Source organism: Drosophila nasuta, chromosome X (genome assembly GCF_023558535.2).
Source record: "Drosophila nasuta strain 15112-1781.00 chromosome X, ASM2355853v1, whole genome shotgun sequence".
Classification (NCBI taxonomy): Eukaryota; Metazoa; Arthropoda; class Insecta; order Diptera; family Drosophilidae; genus Drosophila; species Drosophila nasuta.
This window is the reverse complement of record NC_083459.1, coordinates 7,063,937-7,087,851: the sequence shown is the minus strand read 5'-3', so window position 1 is coordinate 7,087,851 and position 23,915 is coordinate 7,063,937. Positions and strand designations below refer to the sequence as shown.

Genomic DNA, 23,915 nt, shown 5'->3' with positions numbered 1-23,915 from the left:
TCGTTTACTCTTTACACAACATCAATTTCAGATCGACAATTTTTCCATTCGTAAAACTCTTTCTTTAAATTGAAATTGTTTATTTTGTTTATTTATTGTATTTACTTTATATTTATTTCTCTTCTTTTTCACTCATAAATCTTTCCCTTTAAATTTGAATTATTTATTTTTGTTATTTATTGTGTTTTCTTTAACATATTCCTTAACTATTTATTTATTTTTCTTTATTCATTTGAAATTTGTAAACAGATTTTCATTTATAAATATTTTTATTCAAATTGTAATTGTTTATTTTATATATATATATATTTTTTTGGTATAATGAAGACTTGCTTTTATATCCACATATTCTTTTAATATATTTATTTCTTTTCTTTCTTTAAAATATTTGTATTCAATTTGTATTTGTTTTTGTTTTTATATATTTTTCTTTAACGAAGACTTGCTTTTATTTAAACAAATCCTTTATATAATTTATTTTCGTCTAAATTCGATTTCTTTATTTATAAATACAACAAAATGTATATTTTTAAATAAATGTAAATTTTAAAGTATATTATTATAGATATATATATAGTTGATATAGTTTTTAATTTTGAATTTTTTATTTACTTAAATTTCAATGATCTTTTGTACGCTATATTTTTATATAAATATAATTGTTTGTTTTTTGTTTTCCACTTCAATCAGTTTAAGCTAATCAAAGAAGAGTATTTAGCATTCGTAAAGCTGAAACACTATTTATTTTATGAAATTCTCCAATTGCTCGAATAAATCGCTTAACAACGAAAAACAATGCCCAACAATTTGATTGTCTGTCTGCCACATTGCCTTGCCACAGCAACAACAACAACAACAGCAACAACAATACACATTCTAATGAAATTCTGCGAGCCAAAAATAATAAAACGAATAACCAAATGAAAATAAATATAGAGTGCGAAATATTTGAGAGTGTGTGTGGAAAGCAAAACGCTTTCAAATTGCAATGAGACGTGGAGGAAAAAGTGAATCGACGAGCAATTCGTCATGGTTTATTTGCACTTGTTAATAGCGCTCTCTTTTAATTAATCAACATCGCAATCGCAATCGCAAACGACGCAGACAAAGTCAAAGTCACGTGCTGCCGCTCGCAAAATATCCAAAACCAAAAACCAAAAATCAAAAAGCGAGAAAAACAAAAAAAACACTAACAAAAGCGCCGCCAGACACGCAAACGCAAACACCAACAAGCGCATTGACCGAGCGACCGACTCAGGTAGCAAAGCGGGCCTAAACTAAACGAGAGGCCTAGACCAAAAACCCAAAACCCAAGCCCATACTCAAACCCAAACCCAACGAGAAACGGGGCCCAAAACTCAAAAACCTGAACTCGAAGCTATCAATAAGCGAGGCGTGAAATTGTGCATGTAAACTAATTGATCCTGAGGCAAAGCATTTGCTGTCATTGAACCTGGCTCCCAACGTTTTTGCGCTTTGCAAAACTGGGTCACCCTCTTCGAGCCATTCAAATGAAGGCCTAAACAAATGCCAATGTCCTGTACCAGCTGCCTACGTGTCACAGTGGTTTAAGGTCTATTTTATGTGACATATTTAAAAAAACAATTATTGTTGTTTAATTCTTAAATTTACAATTGTTTCCCACTTCTTTCATCTTTCGAGATAAACTCTGTATTACCTTATTTTGTGTGGCATATAAAAACAAATAAATATCTTTGTTTAAAACCACATCTTTAACTATTTATTTTATAATACACAAAAGTTATAAAAATGTTAAATTTAAACGCCAGATAAACTCAGTATTATGTTATTCATTAGGCATTGAATTATTGAATCAATTCATATTGTACATTTTTATTATTTTAATGTATTATAAAATTTATACCAAAAATTAAAGGAACACAAAACTCAATATATCAATATAACAAGTAATTGACAAAACAGAAAAATATAATTTATTTTTTTCATGTTTTCGACAATTTTAAATTTTGTTTTAAGGAAATTTGTGCAGATTTCGTTAAATAAATTGATACAATTATTGCATTAATGCAAAAATATTATTGCTCATATTAATTCATACTTATTGTTATAATAAATTTATAAAACAAAGAATTATAAAGAATATATAATTAATTTATTTAAAAATAATTCCTTCTTGAAGTATTCTGACATTACTTACCGCTATCAATAATATTTTACTATTTGTTATGCAAATAGTAAGGAAATTTATTAAAATTGTTTATTGTAACAAAGAAAACCAATTCAAATTTGCAATTCGCGTGAAATGAAGAATATGTATTAAATGAAATATATTATAAAGTGAAGAATATGTATTATATGAAAAATATTAACTAAGACCCAAAATATCTATTTAATCTAGATTTTTATTAACCGATTTTAGCTAAAATTGTTCAACATAATTGAAAAAGACAAGTAAGAAAGTTACAGTCGAGTGTACTCGACTGTGAGATACCCGCTTCCCATTTTTAATAAAGGCAAAATATTGCGGTATCATTTTCAAAATATACCGAAAATACTAAAAAAAATAATAAAAATATACCAAATGGTATATTTGGTATATCGATATAGTACACCATTCAAAATATACCATAAACGGCACAATGTGCCAGATTGTCGGCCAAAGCAACTCAGACCCCTAGTAAGTAGGCGTTTTTCCCATACAAAAGTATTTCCTAAATAACTTCGACAATTTTTATTTGATCACAACCAAATTTTCAGAAATCATAACTACTATAGTAATTATTGTGTATACCAAAATTCGTAACTCTAGCTTTAAAATTACACTTGTTATTCGATTTTTTTGATTTGCGGGGGCGGAAGTGGGCGTGGCAAAAATTTGAAACAAACTTGATCTGCGTGCAAACATAACAAATGCTGTCGAAAAAAAAAATTATAGCTCTATCTCTTATAGTCTCTGAGATCTAGGTGTTCATACGGACGGACGGACGGACGGACAGACGGACAGACGGACAGACGGACATGGCTATATCGTCTCGGCTGTTGACGCTGATCAAGAATATATATACTTTATAGGGTCGGAGATGCCTCCTTCTACCTGTTACATACATTTCCTGCCGGCACAAAGTTATAATACCCTTCTACCCTATGGGTAGCGGGTATAATAAGAGTTCAATTCAATGCAGATTAAATTGGCCAAGCTGTGGGAATTTTTCTTTAAAAAAATGTATAAATTTAAAGTTACAATTGGTATACTTTATTCAAATCAAAATAACGTCTGGAATTCCATTCGCATGATTATTATTATGAGCAATCTATTAATGAAAAGACATGCTATTAATTAAAAATATGGAAAATTAGTGTGAAAAGATCGTACGTCTTGAAAGGCATAAGAAATTATTCTCAGACGAATTTCCCATATACAGATAGTATTTAATAAATACCACGTATTCTTAAAAAGTAGATTGCTAATAATAATTGGTCAGCATGCGAAAGTTAATTGCAACTCTAAATAGCTAAAATAATAAAAAGGGATGTAGAAAGCACTTTGAGCTAATAGCTAATCATGTTGCAACCACTGTGCAGGTGCTGTTCACTCATAGCTGTTGGCTTTAGTTGGCCTTAACTGCACAGATCGTTAAGAGTTGGACCAGAGAGTTGGGGGCTGTGGTCATTAAAGCTAGGCTAAGGCGATTTGCCAGCTAAACTCAAAATGCTGAGATACGAACAGCTGCCAAGCTGCCAAGTTGCTGCCGAGCTGCCGAGCTGCAAAGCTGAGAAGTTGATAAGCTGATAAGCAAAAAGTTGCATGTCATGCAGAGGGTCGACAGCAATAGAGAGAGGGAGAGGGAGAGAGAGAGAGAGAGTGGAGGCAAGTATAGAGCGTAGCTAGAGTGTTGTTTTAACGGCTTTTCGTTGAGTTGCGTTGAGTTGAGTTGAGTCGATTAATACTAAGGTGCGGGCGTCTGACATTGTTGACACCTTTGACCACCGTGAATGGAGTCGAGACCCCGACGCCAAAGAGGAAGGTGCAAGAGATTCAGGTTCAGGTTCAGCGTGTGTGGCACGCTGCACGCTGCGGGCGGGGCAAGGTGTCTGACATTCAAGTGGCTGCGGCGGCTTTCAAAAACGTAAAAGGAGACAATTAATATCAATGTTCAATCGAAAAGAAACTTCATTGCCACACACAGGGACAACAACAACAACAACAATAACAATTAATAGGCCGCTGGGAAAAACGTTAAGCAGGAAAACGCTTGAAACCTGAGGCCGCGAGTTCAATTTAATCGCGCCGCGTTTTGGTACAGTTTTTGTATCTCAAGGGTGAGACGGAGGCAACAACTGCGCATATGTTGCAACTTTGCAATCGTTTGTGGCAAGAACACACGGAAGCCCAAAAGCCAAATGACAAACAAAAGCCAAAAATTCTCTCTCTCTCTCTCTATGTTGCAGAAGTGCAACAATGAGTTTGATAATGAAATGTAATTTATGGCAGTCGAAATGAGCGGGGAGGGGCACGGGAAGGGGACAGTGGCAGGGGTTGCATGTTCATATCGATATTGTTTGCATTGGCCATATCAATATTTATATGCTGTGTGTCTCGACTCCTTTTGCTCTCGGGGTGTGACTAAACTCGACAACCTTTTTACACCATTTGCTATGCAATTTGTCAATTTGCCAGCGATTGGCAGGAAATAGGAGAAGGGGAGAACGGAAGGGAAGTGTGCAGAGTGCCAAATGCATTCTTCTTTCTCCACCCGCAAAATAAAATTGCGAAGCGAACGTCGCTTAACCACAAAAATCATTGCTCAACTCAATTGTTTTTTTTTCCTTTTCTCTTTTTGATACCCTACATGCATTGAAAGACTGTGAAAGTTAAAGGACAACATATCACGATTATATAGAATATATATTATTGATTGATATTTGAACTTCTGCGAAACTATGACTGGATTTTTGTAGAGTTCAAGCAACTTACATAAAACGTGAAATAAATTAGTAGATGAAGAATTAAATTTATAATTTTTTTATTAAATATTACAGAGATATGAACTTAATAAAAATTTAAAGTTTTTTTTGTAAGACTAACATTTTTGAGTGACTACTGCCATAATTTAAGGGCGTTAAATAATAGCCCTATAAATATAAAATAAATATCTGTATCTTGTGCGAAACAATAAGAATATATTACTTGTGCTCTTTATATATGAATGAAATTGAAAAACAAAGAAACAAAGATTACAAAACTTTAAAAAATAATACTTTACAAAAATTCAGTCGGAGAACTAATTTGTTACTAGAACTCCAAAAATGAAGTATTGTTCCTTTTATAATTCAAGTTCCTATGTATACAAAACACTATAAATGTTTTACTAAGGCTTCACTTAATATTTCTCTTTTCGAAGTACAGGGTATATCACAGTCGATACAGCCGCACATTGAGCGCAATTTACCCTTTTGACTTTTGCAACCCTCGCAGCGACCAACAACATCAGCTTCCTCTGCTTCCTCAATAAAAATAATTTCGTGTAATCCTGTGCGCGTGCTCTCAATTATTATGAAGCGATTTCACCTATTGCAATGTGCTGCACATTCACGCACACACACATACGCACACACATATTTCAATACATGCATATGTTTGAGTGAAAACTATGTCCTGTCTCTGGCATGTTGTAGTTATTTTTGTTTGAATGCTCAGATTCGGATTTATTCACTAACAGGATTAAGAGTCCTTTGGCTATTGTCTCATTACTTCTGAATACTACAAATTATCCATTTAAAAGAAAATAAATTCATATAAAAAACTAATTATTTGTACTATTCTCATTATTTTCATTTCATTTTTGAACTATTTAATATTATATTTTTAAATATTTCATGAATTTTTCTAAAAATCCCTATTCTAAAATGGAACAACCTTCATAAAAAAGTTCTGTAAGAGTTTATTATAAGTTTTAAAATAATATGCAATGTTATATTTATAAGAACTTGCTTATTAATCTAAGCGTAGAGCATCACTTAGTCTTTTCTTTCTTTTTGCAATGTTATTTAATGTTTTCATGAACTCAATGAATGCAGCGAAGGTTTCCGAAATGAGAATACAAAGGATAATGCTTGCTGTGTTATTGCGACGCAGCCAAAGACTTTTGTGCAGCACTGTAAGAGCTGCGTATTTCTTGGTCAATAGTCAACCTTCTTCGCCGCTGTTCCCTCATCACTATCCCTCACTCTCTCTATCCCTCACTCTCTCTCTCTCTGTTTTGTTCCCCATTCATTGGAACTCATTTATTTCGTGTACTGCATTGTGAAATCTTTTCAATGAAAACATAGTTATATATAATTTCTTAATGCGATTTAGGAATTAAATCAGTTTGCAAATTATTCAAGATATTAATTACTGCGCCCATTGCAAAAAGGATTTGTATTTCCCAACAACAATTTAATACACAACAATCAAAGTAATACCACATGTAAATTTGCTGTTTAACTAGGATTAAGAATCATTTATTTCGTATTAATTATTGTGATTCCATTGCAGAGAGAATTTATATTTCTCTAGTATAATTTAATAATTAAGTGAAAATTGCTTCAAATAATATTTAGATTCATTTATACTACAAATTATTCAAGATATTTATTGCAAATTTGAATGAATGTTGCTGAAAGCATTTAACTACATTTAAGTTTGCTAGCTTTAAACCAATTTGATATATTTTAATTTGCGTCAAGAGTTGAAAACTTGCTTCAAAAACATTTCCATTCTACGAGTACTTTGCGCATATGCAATATTTATTTTGGGGTCTCTTGTGATTAATTCGCAAACAAAGTAATTAAAGTGCACGTCAATTATAAACATAATTACGCTCATAAACAAATTGCTCTCAACACTCGTTTCTCAGAGCTGTCCCACAGCTGAATCGCATAGGGCAAAAACGCGCAAAGTAAATAAACAAAATTTACGAGTTCCTGCCAACAGCACGAAAAAAAAAATACAACACAAAAGGCAAAAAGGCATTTCTATTGAAAAATTGAAAATGAGTTGAGTTGAGTTGAGAGTTGTGCAAAATAAAATAAGCAGCAAGCAGCACGTGTTATCGACGCGACAACCAAAATGACGACCAAGTGCTCCAAGTGCTCCACTTTATTATTATTACTTAGTTCTCTACTTTTTTTTTCTTTTCGCTTTTTTTGTTTGTTCCTAACTGAAAAACTGGACTTGCATCTGGAGTTGCAGTTGGCCTGGCTTGTCGTTGTCGTTGCTTTTTTTTTGCTGCTGCTAATTCATGGAAATTTATGGTTAATGACAAGAACAATGGCAGCAACTACTTAGAAAGAAAATAAGCAAATGTGCGCGCTGAGCGTGCACAACTAAAAAGCACTCGTCAAAGTAAAGTTGAAGCTATGATTTGAGAATTTAAAAATAGTATTTTCAGGAATCATCGCAAAGTTTGTTACACAAATTTGGTATATTGATAAACTAATGTATTTAAAATATACCAAATATCCATCAAAAGCAATCTGATCGCAACCAAATGTTCAGGAATCATCTCAAAGCTTCTTCCTGTTTCATAATTTGGTATAAGAATATACTAATACATTCAACATATACCATAAAGAAATATACCAGATTATCAGCTAAAGCAATCTGATCGCAACCAAATGTTCAGGAATCATCTCAAAGCTTTATTTTGCCTGTTGCATAAATTTGGTATACAAATATACTAATACATTCAACATATACCATAAAGCAATATACCAGATTGTCAGCAAAAGCAATCTGATCGCTACCAAATTTTCAGGAATCATTTCAAAGCTTTATTTCCTAATGCATAAATTTGGTATAAAAATATACTAATACATTCAACATATACCATGAAGAATACCATCAAGAAATATACCAGATTGTCAACACAACCAATCTGATCGCAACCAAATTTTTTGAATTTATCGCAAAGTCTTTTACACAAATTTGGTATATATATAAACCAATGCATTTAAAATATACCAAATATCCATCAAAAGCAATCTGATCGCAACCAAATGTTCAGGAATCATCTCAAAGCTTCTTCCTGTTTCATAATTTGGTATAAGAATATACTAATACATTCAACATATACCATAAAGAAATATACCAGATTGTCAGCTAAAGCAATCTGATCGCAACCAAATGTTCAGGAATCATCTCAAAGCTTTATTTCCTAATGCATAAATTTGGTATAAAAATATACTAATTCATTCAACATATACCATAAAGAATACCATCAAGAAATATACCAAATTGTCAACACAATCAATCTGATCGCAACCAAATTTTCTGGAATTATCGCAAAGTCTTTTACACAAATTTGGTATATATATAAACCAATGGATTTAAAATATACCAAATATCCACCAAAAGCAATCTGATCGCATCCAAATGTTCAGGAATCGTCTCAAAGCTTTCTTTTGCCTGTTGCATAAATTTGGTATAAGAATATACTAATACATTCAACATATACCAATTGCAACAGCATGTGAATAAGTCGCAAATAGAATATGTAAAATATTTTTCTTGCACTTCGCTGACCACAACTCGAGCATGCTCTGCAGCACTTGCCACCACGCAGTGGCAAATTGCGAGCAATTTCAGAGTGGCTGCGCTTTCTGGTTTCTCATTAAAAGCAAATTTGCCTGGGCGACACAACGACACAACAACGAGAGCAGCAACTGACCCACACTAAACTGTGTTAATAAGCCCAAGCCCAAGCACAGTTGTTGTTCGTTGTTGTTGTTGTTTGGACTTTGCGTTGTCTGAGAATGCGGGCGTTGCGTGGGCGTGGACAGCAACGAGACATCGAGAGACCGAAAGTGCAAGTTGCAACTCGTTGTTGTAAGTTGTTTGTTGTCCATTGGCTGAGTTGCCGAGTTGGTGGCAATTGTCAGTTTCGCTGGCAGCTTTATGACATCTGGCATGCAATTATGTATGCGAACTGCGAATTCTTGTGGCGATTTCATTATGCAATGCCACCTTTTTATTTGAGTATTACATGTGTATAATATAATATTCATGTCTGCAGCGAAGAATAGTGCACAAAAAAGTTAACAGATTGTTTCGTTGAATAGCATGTAATTTCATGCAATTGCTGAAATTATTAAATCAGTTCGATCTGATTTATTTGTAGTAGTGATTATTAAGAGCTGTTGAAGTATGAAGTTAAAGTTGAAAGTGTTAAAGTTTTAAAAGGTGTCATTCACTATAATACATATTTCTATTTGTGACTAACTCTGTGCTTTAAGTTTACCCAGTTTTAAAAATGTTTCCAGAACAAACTTGTATGTTACTCTTAACAATAAGGAGCGCCATAATAATAATAATTTTAATCAAAAATTTGAGCATTTTGACTTTTTTTCCATTTAAACAAATATTTGAAGAGTAAAAAACTTTACTAATCATAAAATAAATGTAAAAAGAAACCCAAGTTCGTATTAACATTAATTAAGTGAATCTATTAAACATTCACGGAATTTATTTAGTTATTAATTTTATTCGAAGCTTTTCAAAAATTAGTTGCATATATTTTAATGAAAGGATTACAGAAAATGTTGAAGACAATATGAGACTAAAATATGCGCATTTTTGTTGTATATATTCGTATATGTTTTTCTATAAAGAATAGTAGTAAAATAAAAAGTTATTGTGGAACAGAATAGCTAGCAGGTTTTGTCATTTTAGTATATTGTTGTTTTGATACGAGTCTTAATCAATATATTTCTGAATACTTAAAAATGTGCAACACTCATAGAGCACATTTGAAGCGCCTCAAGTAACTATTTTAAATTCAACTAATCTTTGTAATATACTAATCTACTATTACAAATGCTTTAGTAACAGGGTTAGTCTTAATTTTAATAGTATCCAATCTTTTTAAATAAATTAGTAAATGAATTACATATTACATATTAATCTTTAACTAAAGATTCCAATTCCTGTTAAAGAGAATCTCAATTTTACCCCCAAAATTAACTCCAGTATTTCGGCAGTGTAGAAAATAGAAAATGTCAATTGCATGCCTCAATTTGCATGCGAATTGAATTGAAGTTTTGTGGCGAGTCAATTAAGCTCAGCTTGCAATGATATACTAGAGTGTTTTAGGCCATGGTCGAGTGATAAATGATATGACAGGTTTGACACTATTTGGCTGCCGTTTTCCGTTTCAGATGCTGTCAAAATGTCGAGAACACTGAACGCTGAAGCGACAGTTGAAGACAGACAGAAAGTTAGTTAGTCGCTAAACAGTTCGAACAGTGCTTCAAAAAAAAAAATATAGTGACTGACTGGCTTAGTGATTTAGCCAATTATCGCTATCAATGCCAAATGAAAGCCATAAATTTTGGGCAATTGTCGAAGTGTGTCTCTGTGTGTGTGTGTGTGCAACAATGTGTGGCAGCAGGCAAAGTGTTGACACCATTAAGCGACGCCGCCTTGGCAGTCTAGAAACTAAAGTCGTTCAAACTATATATACATATATATCGATACGTATATATGGTCAACATGTTTCTGCTTTTAGCCACGAAGCTGTTGCAAATGCAGATGCAGTTGCAGTTGTTGTTGTTTTTGTTTTTGTTTGTTGATGCTGTTGCACTTACTAGTTACTAGTTGCTGTTGCTTTGGCTGCTGCTGCTTTGGATGTGCATCACTTTGAGGCAATCCCCCGGCTGATTATGCAACGTCTGGTTGTTGCCAATTAAAACGCCGCCGCATTGTCAAATTGTTAGCAAATTTTTCGCGTTGCATTTCTAATTAAAGGCCGCGCATGCTGCTGTTGCTGTTGTTGCCCCTATGTCTTAGCCTGCTGCTCCACTTAACGTGCTGCAAAAAAGTTCAAGTGAGCGCGTTGCATGCGCTGATCGCTGGCGCAGATTATTGCAGAGTTTGCAACTAGGACTAAGTGCAAAGACTGAGGCAGCCACCTACAGCCTGATAATTGGCGAACAGCCAAACAGTTGCACGGTTGCGCATACGCACCGTTGACCCAGGCAAAAGGCGACCGCATTACTTTCGCCACCTCAAATACGAGCGAGAGAGACGGAGACGGAGACTGAGACTGAGACACTAGCAGAGCAACAATGTGTGCCACAAATGTGGCACCAGATGGAGCGGGGTGCCTCGAGCGCTTAATTAAGTTTTTGTGTTAGGCTGTCAACGGCCGCAACTGGATTGACTTGAAATACTTACTCGCATTTTGTCGTAAGCGGGGAGCCAATGCTACCAAAAAGCGTATGGACAGCATTTTGTGCCACAAAACGTTGCGTAGCAACATCTGAGTGTATTAATGTGTGTGTGTGTGTGTGTGTGGCTGGCAAATGTAGTCACTCTTGATTTGATTGGGATGATGCCGTTTGCCGTTCGTCGTTGCTATAGCGGCAAGTGGGCTGTTGATTTGGCCACGCACATGATTTATGCATTTTCGGCAGACTGACAGCGGACCAACAACAACAACAACAACGACAACAACAACACAGACCGGAAGCAGGCGGACAACTAACAACCAACAGGCGACAGACAACAGGCAACAGCAGCAGGCTTTGAAGAGTCGCAAATCGCCAATTGCAGCTGCTTTTGGAAATTACTAAATTGTACTCTTAAAACTAATGCAGCTCCAAATAAATAAATAATATAAGTTTATATTGAATGCCTAATTAGTAGCTAACAATCAACATATACAATTTCGATTTCGATTTAATGCAATGATAAATAAAATATAAAACTTAATCTTTATACATTCTTTTTAAAGCCGAAGCCAAAATTCCAATAAAGTAAGTATTAATATTTAATACAAATAAAACAAATAAGACAGCTACAGTCGAATGTGCTCGACTCTAAGATACCCGCTTCTCATTATGAATTACTGCAAAATAGTGCGGCATTAATTTTAAAATATACCAAACTAATATACCACAAAAAAAAAAAATGGATCAGTTCAAAACAACAACGCAAAATAGAGTTGTAGTATTCCTAAAATATACCAAATTAATATACCACAAAAATACTGAAACCTGTCTTGGGCGTTGTTTTCGGTATATTGGAATAGTACCATTCTAAATGTACCATAAGATGCCAAATATACCAGATTGTATCCAAAAGGTACTAAGAGCCGTAATGTATGGGCGTTTTAACCCATAGAAAAGAATTTCTTGAATAACTTTAACAATTTTTATCTGATCGCGACCATATTTTGTATTATTATAAGTACGAAAGCCTTAAAACAACGTTTGTCGACTTGCGAGGACGGAAGTGACCGAAAATTTGAATTAAACTTGATCCGCCTGCAAACATAGCAAATGCTGTCGAAACAGAATGATAGGTCTATATATTTCTTATAGTCTCTGTGATCTAGATGTTTATACGTAAAGATCGTCTCGACTATTGACGTTGATCAGGAATATATATATACTTTATACGGTCGGAGATGCCTTCATCTGCCTGTAACATACATTTTTTGGAGGCACAAAGTTATAATATCTTAAAAGCGTTTTCCGCAATTGAACAGCTTACTACAAAGTAAGTTACCCCACACAAAATAAATAACTTTAAGATTAAAATTAAATACTTTTCCATCAGCAGGATCTAACATAGAAATTAGATTCATTAAGTTACGAATTTATACAAAAATAAAATAATTAATAGCAATGTAAAATACTAAATAACTAAATAAATGAATGAGGGATACAAAAAATTCATTTTTATATTCTTTTCGACAATTAAAATCTAGTAAAATGTTGTCGATTTTCTTATTGCGAATTGACTTTTGAAATTGTGATTATTTAGTGAAGAAGCCTAAAACATTTCACAAGTCTGATGACTAACAAACACTTGAGTTGTGCCCCACATAGGCACAATTTGCTTTTGCAGCCAGCAAAATTTGTACACACACTTAGCTCAGCAATAGATATTTGCAGCTCGTCGCTGCATGCCACAAATCAGTTATCTTTTATCGTAGGCAGGCGTTATTTCCGACCCGATATTAGTTTGATTCATTATTGGGGTCAACACGATGGCATCGATGGATGTGGTTGATTGTTGCTGTCGCTGTCGTTGTCGTTGTTAGGTGTTTTAATGTGACAACGAATGATTTATAATTGTCACGCTTGCTATCGGCATTTTGTAAATACATATTTATCGTTGTATTCACACACACACGAGTTCATCTCACAACATTTTTGCAGTTGGCTCCGCTTTTGGGTGGTCGACAGACAATAAACCTGCTGTTGGCTGTTTGCTTTTTGGCTGTTTCATATCATTGCCATATGCATGATTACCAAACCCTAAAACCGCACAAAACAATGAACGGAACGACGGGCAGAAAACAAAAAAAAAAAAACACAACTGTAACATATAGAAGATACTATGTCGAGTACAACGGGACGTATGCGCGTTGTGTTATGCTTTTAGTATTTGGTATTTTTGCTGTTTGTTTGTTGCTTTTTATGTATGCCTTCACATTAGATAAGTTGAGATTGGCGATTGTCGGTTACATTGTTGTTGTTGTGGTTGTTATTATGCAAATTTCTTAACAACCTCTAAATACGGCGGCAGCAGCAGCAACATTTTCAATTTTTTTCGGTTTTCGCTGTTTTTTTTTTGCTTTTGCGACTCCTTTGTGTTCGGCTTGAATTTTAATTAACATTGCGCATACGTCGCATGCACCCAAAAACACGAAAACAACAATAACAACAACTACAACGGAGACTTGGCATCTTAAACTCAGCGGCGCCCCCTTTTTGTTGTTGTTGTAGTTCTTGTTGTTGCTGGAAAATGTATGCCAAATAAATGCTGCTAAAAATGAAATAATGAGCACACTTTTTATATGCAAACATGGTCAAAACACTTTCACTACAACAGCTACAACTACAACTACAACAACAACAATAATCCAACTTAAATGCTACACGAATTTCGTGTTGTAAGGCTCTCAACTCTCTTGGCCAAGTGCTGTGACTAGGAGAGTCTGAGTGGGTGGAAAAGTCAGTGCACAGTGGTACTTCTTAGTTGTAAGTGTTGGCAAATAAAATGAGTATTGGTTAATTGTTAAATAAAATGTAAGAAAATAAAGTGAACATTATTTCAAAATTGGAAGCAGTAAAAAGCAGTAAAGACAATTTAAACAAGTGCAGTAGAACGATTTTCAAAAGCCGCAAGCAATGAAATTCTTAAATAAACTTTAATAAAATGAAGTAAAAATTATTTAACCGTAGGCAATAAAATTCTTAAAGAAATGGAGTAACAATAATTGAAGATGGCAATATATTTTTAAAATGAAATCGAAATAATTTGAAAACTGTAAGCTGTTTAATTGCTAAAAAAAAAAGTAAAAAAATGCAGTATAAACTATTTTGAACATAAAAATAAAAGTTGTAAAGTAAAATATTTAAAACTTTTCTGGTTTTTACGAATCTGCTAAAAATGTTATTCTTTTTTGTTTGCTATTCGAAATGAATTTCCTTTTTATTTGCTTTTATTTAAAAAGTTATTGAAAAATTTGAAAATTTTCCATTAATAGCATTTATTTTAATGTATTCCAATAAAAAGTATTTCATACTTATAAAATATTGTATAATATTTAAACTTAATAAAATATATTTTTTTATTTGCCTCCCGCACACCACTGTGCGGCATGTGGCATGTGGCAACTATGCGCTGCAGCTGAGCCGAGTTGAGTTGAGTTGATGCTGCAGTCAAAGGAGTCTGGGCCAATGTACTGAGTGCTGCTTAAGGAATTGTTGTATTTTCGAAAATGACAGTGGAAATGGAAATGAAAATTACAGTGGACATGGGGCCCAAGAGTCAGTTGTTGTTGTTGTCGTTGTCGTTGTCGTTGTCATTGTTGTTGTTGTTGTTGTTGTTGCTGACGTTGTTGCTGTCGCATTTGCAATTAAGTGACGAGACGACGACATTGATTAACGAGGCGTTTTTAAGCGGCACTCAAACACGCGCTAATGTCCCCACAGACAACAATAACAATAGTCAGCCCAGAAATAACAACAACTACAACAACTTTAACAACAACAACAACAATAGTAACAACATCAACAGCTGACGATCGACACTTGGCGCTGCACAAAGGCATAAAAAGGGGCATTGCAACAACGCAATGCGAGGCATATTTTCATATACAATATTCATATGAATATTTCTATATATGCAATATGAATGCATATACACACATATATAGTTTATATACATATATGATTTACTTCATAGTTAAACTTGTGTGCGAGTATATTCGCTTTTGTTAGCAATGTTTGCTAATTGAATTCAATGACCACTTAGCTGCGCTTAGGATAACTCGAAAAATTAGTTAACAATTGCCGTGACCCAAACACTAAATTTGCAAAAACAGCTCAAGAATTTCTATACTTTATAGTATATATACATATGTATACATATATGTACATACATATATGTATGTAGATTCTATGCTGCATTGAAATACTTTACGATTTACAAATAGTAACTTTTTAATTTGCTTACAAGTAGTAAAAATGACAAAGTACATTTATAAAAGAAAGATTTCTTACAGAAAGATTTACAAGTAAATTTATAAAATAAATATTTTTTTAAGTGGTCAAAATACACAATTTGTGAATATAGAAATACAATACTCAGTTCATAAGCTTTGCGTTTTAGCATTTAATTAAAGTGCTTAAACTGACAAATTTTAAAAAATACAACATTTTCTGAAGTTCTAAATAATCACTTTTGAGGAATTTGCTCAGAAGAAATGCATAAATTCAGTTTGATATATGCCTATTATTAACTCAATATTTTTTGCTAAATAAATACGATTTTCAAGTGAAAAAATAATCAACAACCAACCTTTGTTTGTCAAAGTATGTGCACAAATCTTGTGACACAAAATGTTGCTATATTTTGTTTGTGAACAATTAAAGTTTATTGAACAGCAACAAAAGATGTTCATGAAGTGCGATTAAATTCGCAATTAAAATGTGTTTTTAAATTGCCAATATTTCGGCTTTTGTTTCGATACGTCTCATTTTGTTTTGTTGAGGTAGTTGCAAAAGCAGTGAAAAGGGAAAGAGAGAGAGAGAGGGAGAGAGAGAAAGAGAGAGGGAAGAAATGAGCGAATGTACTTTAATATTTATTTATTTATTGTACTTGGAGATAGTAGTCGTTGCACTGCAGAGAAAAATACGTGGCGATGACCCCTCAAAGTGCTGAGGCAGGAATGTATATGAGGAATGTATATACTATATTTTATAAAATATACTATATGTGTGCAGTATATACTATATATTTGCAGTATATACTATATCTATGCAATATATACTATATATGTGCAGTATATACTTGAAATACACATCAAAGTGCTGAGGCAGTTGAATGTATATACTATATTCCGTATAATATACTATATGTATGCAATATATACTATATACATATTTATATGCAGAGTTCTGAGGCGGATGAATTTATATACTATATACTGTAGAATATACTATATATGTGTTCAGTATATACTATATATATGCAGAATGTACTTGTAATACACATTGAAGTGCTAAGGCAGATGAATGTATATACTGTATTCTGTAGAATATACTATATGTATGTAGTATATACTAAATATATGCAGTATATACTTGTAGTACACTTCGAAGTGCTGAGGCCGATGTATGTATATGCTACATACTGTAGAATATACTATATGTGTGCAGTATATACAATATATGTGCAGTATATACTATATAACATATATGCAGTATATACTATATATGTGCAGTATATACTTGAAATACACAGCGAAGTGCTGAGGCAGATGTATGTATATGCTATATACTGTAGAATATACTATATGTGTGCAGTATATACAATATATGTGCAGTATATTCTTGTAATTTACATGCATGCAATGACAAATTGACATTTATTGACATTTAAAAAAATATGATATTTTTTTTAATATATGAAAAACTTCCGTAAAAAATCGTATAATTGATTTCATAATTACATGAACTCAACATATTTCATGTTAAGGAAGAGCAGCTGATTTCTGATTTCTGACTGCAGCATTGCATAATTAATTAATTAGCATGTAATATAAATTAATGCTGAATTTATGAATTTGTTTTTGTATTGTCATCGTTGTCGTTGTTGCTGTTGCTGTTGCTGTCGTTGTAGTTAATTATATTATTGTTGGCATTGCCATTGTTGTTGGACTTTTATTCAATTTGTGAGTCTGCATTGCGCTTTGCCCTTTTGACTCGCTCGTTGATTGTTGATTTATTTTGAATTGCTGTTTTAGGTATTCTAATTGAATTGCTCTCTGTTATATACATAGTATCAACAATATTGTATATCTGCAAAATAATTTGGTACACATCCAGTCAAAAAGAAAAAAGTCAAATGGCTTTTTCAAATACCGTGATTAGTCATCGAAAGTTGCGCACAAAAAAAAAACTAACACAAAAGATGCAGACGAAAGGGGCGCAAAGGGTGCAGGTTGTGTTTGGGTGTTTCGAGTATGAGTATGAGTATGAGTATGAATGTGAGTGTGAATGTGAATGTGAGTGCTTTAGAAATGTGAACGGAGGCGTTGTCCATAAACAAGTTAGCTGATTCATTTGTCAGCAGCTGTTTAGTCGATGGCCAAATGTTCACTCGCTGGCCCGCTTCTAAATTAGCCAAGAACTTGCCATTAATTGAGAATTGTTGTAACAAAAAAAGAAACAAAAAAAAAAGAGGCGATTTTCAATTAGTCGCCATGTTCACAACTTGCACAACTTAGTAGCTCATAAATACCTTCACCCAAAATCAAAATCAAAATCGAATTTCAAATCCGGTTTTCATCCGCTTGCAATGAGGCTTTTGTCTTCCAGAATTTTAGAAAGCAAAATTACATCATTGACGAATTAAGTCATGACTTTAGATTAAACACAAAACTGCTGTTGCAATTTCATTAATTTGTGCTTAAGTTAAGTGATGATTCGAAAATTGAAACTTGACGTTGATGATGCCAAAATAGAAAAAGAAACAGCTTGTAATTATATGGAACCAAGAAACACAAATTAAAAATATAAATCAAATAATCTAGTTCTCAAAAAGATAAAGTTGTATACCATCGCTAAAAGTTATGATCCTAAGTATAGATTACTTTAGTTAAAATGCAAATTTAATTTATTTGTACTTAAGTTATGTGATTAAATTAAAATTTAAGACCTAATGTTAATAAAGCCGAAATAGAAAGAGAAACAGCTTGTAATTAGATGGAACCAAGAAAGATTAATTAAAAATATGAATCAAATAATTTAGTTTTCAAAAGAAGTTATAGACCGTCGATAAAGTTATAATCCTAATAATAGATTACTTTAGTTTAAAGTCAAATTTCTTCGGCAATTTAATAATTTTGTACTTAAGTTAAGTGATTAATTTGAAATCAAGACTTAATGTTGATAAAGCCGAAATAGAAAGAAAACATGTTAGAAAGCTACAGTCAAGTGTGATCGACTGTGAGATACCCGCTTTCCATTTTAAATGAATATTTTTTAACCACAAAAATACCGAAATATGCCAAAAGCTATATTTGGTATATTGATATTTTCCTATATAAAATAATTGCTTAAATAACATATACAATTCCCTATACCCTTTTACTCTATGCGTAGCGGGTATAAACAGCTTGTAATTAGATGGAACCAGGAAAAAAAGACTAATTCAAAAATGAACATATTTTAATTCTAAAATTAATAAAGTTATATAACAGAAGAGTTGAATAACATCAATAAAGTAATACTCCTAAGAATAGATTATCAAAATTGAAAGTTGCAAATATTAACTTAAACGTTGCTTAGATGGCAAAATGAGAAGAGATTAAAGTTGAAATTGAAATTCTGAAAGCTATCTCTTGAATGTATAAATAGAATAATTACGACATCGACATATATGTTATTGAGTAAATTAATGAAATACACATACATTTTAATAGAACGACGCCGGTGCCGTGATTGCGACTTAGGCCCAGATTACTGCGGATCATCGAATGCGGATGCTGATGATGATTGCTGTCCAGCGCGGATTTAATTATTTGAAATGCCATTATTCAGGTGTTTCACATATCAGTCAATATTCAAAAATGTATCTTGAGAAACTGAAGAATGTTCTCTTAATCTTTCCCTCTCTTTCTTTCTCTGTGTGTGTAATCTATATTTGTTGTGTTGCAACTTCTTCGAGCATAAGTTTCATAATTAATTCAAAAATCATGCGACAACTGATAACAAATGAATTGCTGTCGATTTAAATTTGGGAATATGACAGCAGCAATTTTAATCTTGAAATTTAAGACGATTTCAAGCTTTAATTTGTAAATAATTAGCTAAGCTCTGATTTTATTTTAAACAATCATATTACAAACGTATTATCTCTGTGAAGAACAACGCCTCCCTCAGCATGGGGACAAAAAACATGCAGAGATTTTTTGTTTTGTTGTGTTGCGGGGGTCGTGAGCTTGGCGCGATGCTCTGGCGCTCTTTTATTTCACATTTATTTTCATTTTTAGGGCGGGGGTCATGGGGGCAACAAGCATGACAAACACACAGACACAGAGAGGGAGAGAGAAACACACATACACACTTAGAGTTGTTAACTCACTCGTTGTATAGAGTCGCAAACTGCACTTGTATAGAACTCACTTGCACTTGCACTTTAGACACCAACAAAAACGAGAAAAAAAAATATATGTATATAAAACACACTTACACACACACACACGGCACTTGGCTTGAAAGTGTGTTAGAGTATTGGTAGGCACATCAATTGTGCATGTGAGTACTTTTATTTACTGTTTGTTTGTGTGTGTGTGTGTGGAGATAAAAACAACAACAAAATATAGTAAGCGACAACAAAAGACTGCGAGACGAGAGCGCGCGCTTCAAACGATAGCGCAAAGCATGGCAAAGCATGCGGCAAGCACGACAAGATCGATTCTACTGAATCCGCCGAGTACCGATGAATGGGAATGGAGCCCAAAAAATGAGCCAACAACAACAAAAAAGTACAGCAAAAAAAAAAATAAAAAAAAAACGCAGCAGCAGCAGCGACTAAAAAACGGGCAAGCGAAACGACGACGACTACGCGATGTCCAACGACGAGCGCGAGTCGCAATCGCAGTCGCAGATATGTACACACATACACACATATTAACATACATACATATATAGTATGTATGTATGTAGATTTGTAGTTATAGCCGGTGCTATTGCCAGTGGAGCATGTGCCACAAAAATTATCACGCTGCACATGCAAGTGCCGAATGTATGCCGAAAGTATGTAAATATTTGTTGTTGTCTATGTGTGTGTGTGTGTGTGTGTGTGTGTGTGTGTGTGTGTGTGTGTGTGTGTGTGTGTGTGTGTGTGTGTGTGTGTGTGTGTGTGTGTGTGTGTGTGTGTGTGTGTGTGTGTGTGTGTGTGTGTGGAGTGTGGAGCGTAGCAAGCTTTACTTCATTTTGATTGATTTTGATACAAATCCTTTAAACAATATTGGCAATAGCAATTTTAACACAGACTATGGATACAGGTTTACTTTAAAATTCATGAAAAATTATTATATACTTGCTTTTTATGATTTCCTTATCAATAACTATTTATTGTAAGTATATTTATAAAAAAAAAACCTTAAAGAATTATCACTTTTGATAAAAAAAAAGGGTTTGCAACTATGTTAATTTTCAAATTTGGTAATATAATTTTTCTAGGCACAAATTCACGAAAAAATAAATATATATTTTCTTTTATGAATTTCTTCATTAATAATGATTCATTTTGAGTAATTTTATAAACTAAAATGTATAATAAATGATCAGTTTTTATCAAAAAATGTAGAATTAAAAAGGATTTGCAACTATGCTAATTTTCAATTTTGTCCGTAGAAAGAGGCTGTAGACACAGTCTTACTTTAAAATTTATGAAATTTTATATTAACTTAGATAGCAAATTTACTAATTTTCGAAAGTATAGAATATCACAAAAATATATTCAAAGCAATTTTTTGTTAGCAATTTTTGAAGTAATATTGCAACTCCTTGCTTTGATACGTGAATAAATAATGTAATAGTATTAACTTTCAAGTATGTGGAGTTTGAATAGTTTTTGAATATCTTTTAATTGCATCAAGCAAAACGCCGCAAGTTGAGTACATTTTGCAACAAGTTTCTACCGCATTTTTTTTATGAATTTCGCAAATTTTTAATTGTTTTTATTGTACTGCTTTAGTTAAAGAAAAATAAATTAAGATACGCTCCCCATTCAAACACAATAACATAAAACCATATTTCAATCAAGCAGAATTGCAAGTCCTTGAAATTTATGATGTAAATGCTACACGACATTTTTCCTCCCCGTTTTTCCAAGAATTTTGCAAATTAGCCAGAAGCGGATGCTACTGTACTCAAATACAGATTAAGTCAATAAGCCATATAATCAGTCAGTCAGTAAGTCAACCAATAAGGCAGCAACAGAGTTTTTTTATAAATAGATTGATTTGCGTGTAAAAAAGTCAGTCACTGAAGTTCAGCAAACCAAAAAAAAGTTCACTAAACTTTGCCGGCGCCGCAAAGTATGCAACAGTTGTGCAGCAAAAGTTTTCAGCGCGCTCAGCGCGGACACGCACCATTTAGCCAAGCTACAAACAGAATTGTGTGCGCATGGCTGCACAACAGATGGCGCCAGCACTGGGGGTAGTACATAATACGCACACTAGAAGTGCGCGTAATTCAAATCTGATATGGTTATAAATTATATGTATGAACACTCACCTGTAAGACCTGCATCATTGATGCTGGACGTGGACGTAGAGATGCCGGGCAGCTTTCGCCAACCCTTGCGATTCCAAAAGCTGCGCGCCTTCGACTCGGTGGGCACACTGGGACCCGGATCCTCGGCAGCGCGTATTCTCGCACAGCTGAGTATGCGACGACCGCAGGAGGCGCGCGTTAGAAAGCTGCAATTGGAGCCGCCCGACTGCTGCAGCGTTGCCTCATCATAGGCCATAGAGCGCTGAAAGGAGCGGCAACTTTGTGTGGCATACGAAGACGTCGCCGTCGCCGTTGGCGTTTGACGTGCACACTTGATGTGCTGTGTCTTGGTGAGCCGCAGACTGCCAATGTAGCTGGCACCGCTGCTGCCGCTGAAACCGCTGTCCAGATCGCAGGTCGCCGTCGCCGTCGTCGTTGTTGTCGCCGCGTTGCTGCTGCTGCCTGCTTTAAGTGTGGCCAGCAACTGCTCGATGCCGGCCACATCGGTGCTATCACAGATATTGTCCGCCGATGTGGAGGTCAAGCGGGCCATTGCCAACATTGCCGGCTGTCCGCTGGCCGCTGTCACACACACCGTTGGACTTGGCTTCGGCGGCGTTGCAACGCCACTCGCAACAGTTGCTGATGTCGATGTCGATGTTGCTGCTGTTGCTGTTGCTGCTGCTGTTGCTACTGCTTCGGGTGGACTGCATTTGGGCGGACTGTCGGGCATCAGCATGGCCTCCACACTCAGATTGAGTTCGCCGAGTATCTTGTGATGACGATGCTGCACACGTCGCAACTCCTCCTCGACCAGCGAATGCGAACCGATTGCCGCCTTGCCTGTGGCCGTCGACTGCAAGGCAGCCGCATTGATCTCCTCGTAGAAGTTCTCGCTCTGACTCGAGCTCGAACTGTGCAGCTTGTGGTAGCGCGTCTGATACGATTGCAGCGTGGCCGGTGACACCAACTGCTTGTTCTTCTTCCCCTTCGAGAGCAGCGCCCGAATCGAGTTCGGCGGCGGCGGCGGTCCATCAGAAGCGGCAGCAGCTGCCGCCGCGGCCTCGGCTTGCGCTTGAGCTGCCTTCGCATCCAGTTTGGGGACATTCGAATGCCGCATTGCGGCACCGGGCTCATAGTAAGCATAGGAGTAATCGTGATGCATGTGATGCAAGCTGCTTGCCTGCTGCAACGTCGTCCACTTGTCGCTGCTCTCCATCGCGCTGCCATCGCGACCCAACGTCTTGGCCTTGATGAGTCCATGATGCGGATGCGGATGATGATGATGGGAATGGGGATGTGGATGATGATGGTGGTGAGGCGACAGTTCCTGCTGCTCGTTGCATATTTCGATGGCATCCGGATCGGGATCCGGATAGCGTGGCAACAACTGACGACGCTGCGCGTTGCCATTGCCATTGACCGTTGCAGCTGCCCCGACAGCTGTCTGCCCCAGGTTGCTGCTGACAATGGCTGCCACAGCAATTGGCGAATTGCCGCCGGACTTTTGCTGCTGCTGTTGTTGTTGCTGCTGTTGATGCTGCTGGGGCGGACTTGTTGCTGGCGGCGGATAATCGGGCGGTGGCGGAAAATGCAATGAACCATGCTTAGGCAACGCCTTCGACAGGCCATGCAACAAAGCTTCGTCCTGCTGCTGCAGTTGTTGCTGCTGCTGCTGCTGCTGTTGTTGTTGTTGTTGCAACTTCTGCTGCTGCTTGAGACGCTGCAGCTGCGTCTGCTGTTGCGTGTAATAGTTTTGATTGGCGGGCTGATGTGAATGCTGATGTGGTGCATGCTGCAGCTGCAACTGATGCGTGTGCTGATGCTGCTTCAGCTTCGAGTGCGATTGTGTACTGGCGTGAACGTGCAACTTGCCCAAATGATGCGGGTGTCCGGCAACTCCCACTGTTGCTGCCACTGCCACAGAGTTGCTGCCACTGTTGCCGCCAGTATTGTTGCCACCGCCGCTGCTGCTGTTTGTGTGGCTGCCATTGCTCCCGCTGTTGATGTTGATGCTGTGGTTGTGCCCGTGACTGTGATTGTTGTGACTGTGGCTGTGATTGTTGTTGTTGTTGTTGTTGCGTCTGCTGCCCAGTCCCAGGCTCTCCATGGCACATGTTGCTGCTAACGGCTGCTTTACTTCCGCT

At 35.5% G+C, this 23,915-nt stretch overlaps 1 protein-coding gene across 2 annotated transcripts in view; it reads right to left on the bottom strand.

The window, feature by feature from the left end:
• Nucleotides 1-23,412, bottom strand: part of LOC132795002 (uncharacterized) — a 106,447-nt gene extending 83,035 nt beyond the window's left edge. Inside the window, exon 1 of one of the 2 annotated variants that reach the window (XM_060805386.1) lies at nucleotides 21,790-23,412. In XM_060805386.1, the coding sequence (XP_060661369.1) occupies nucleotides 21,790-22,987 (1,198 nt within the window). In that variant the 5' untranslated portion in view covers nucleotides 22,988-23,412. Of the gene's footprint in view, nucleotides 1-18,955; nucleotides 19,144-21,789 lie in introns of those variants that run through there. The other variant, XM_060805387.1, reaches the window with a different exon arrangement.
• Nucleotides 23,413-23,915: the final 503 nt, after the last annotated feature.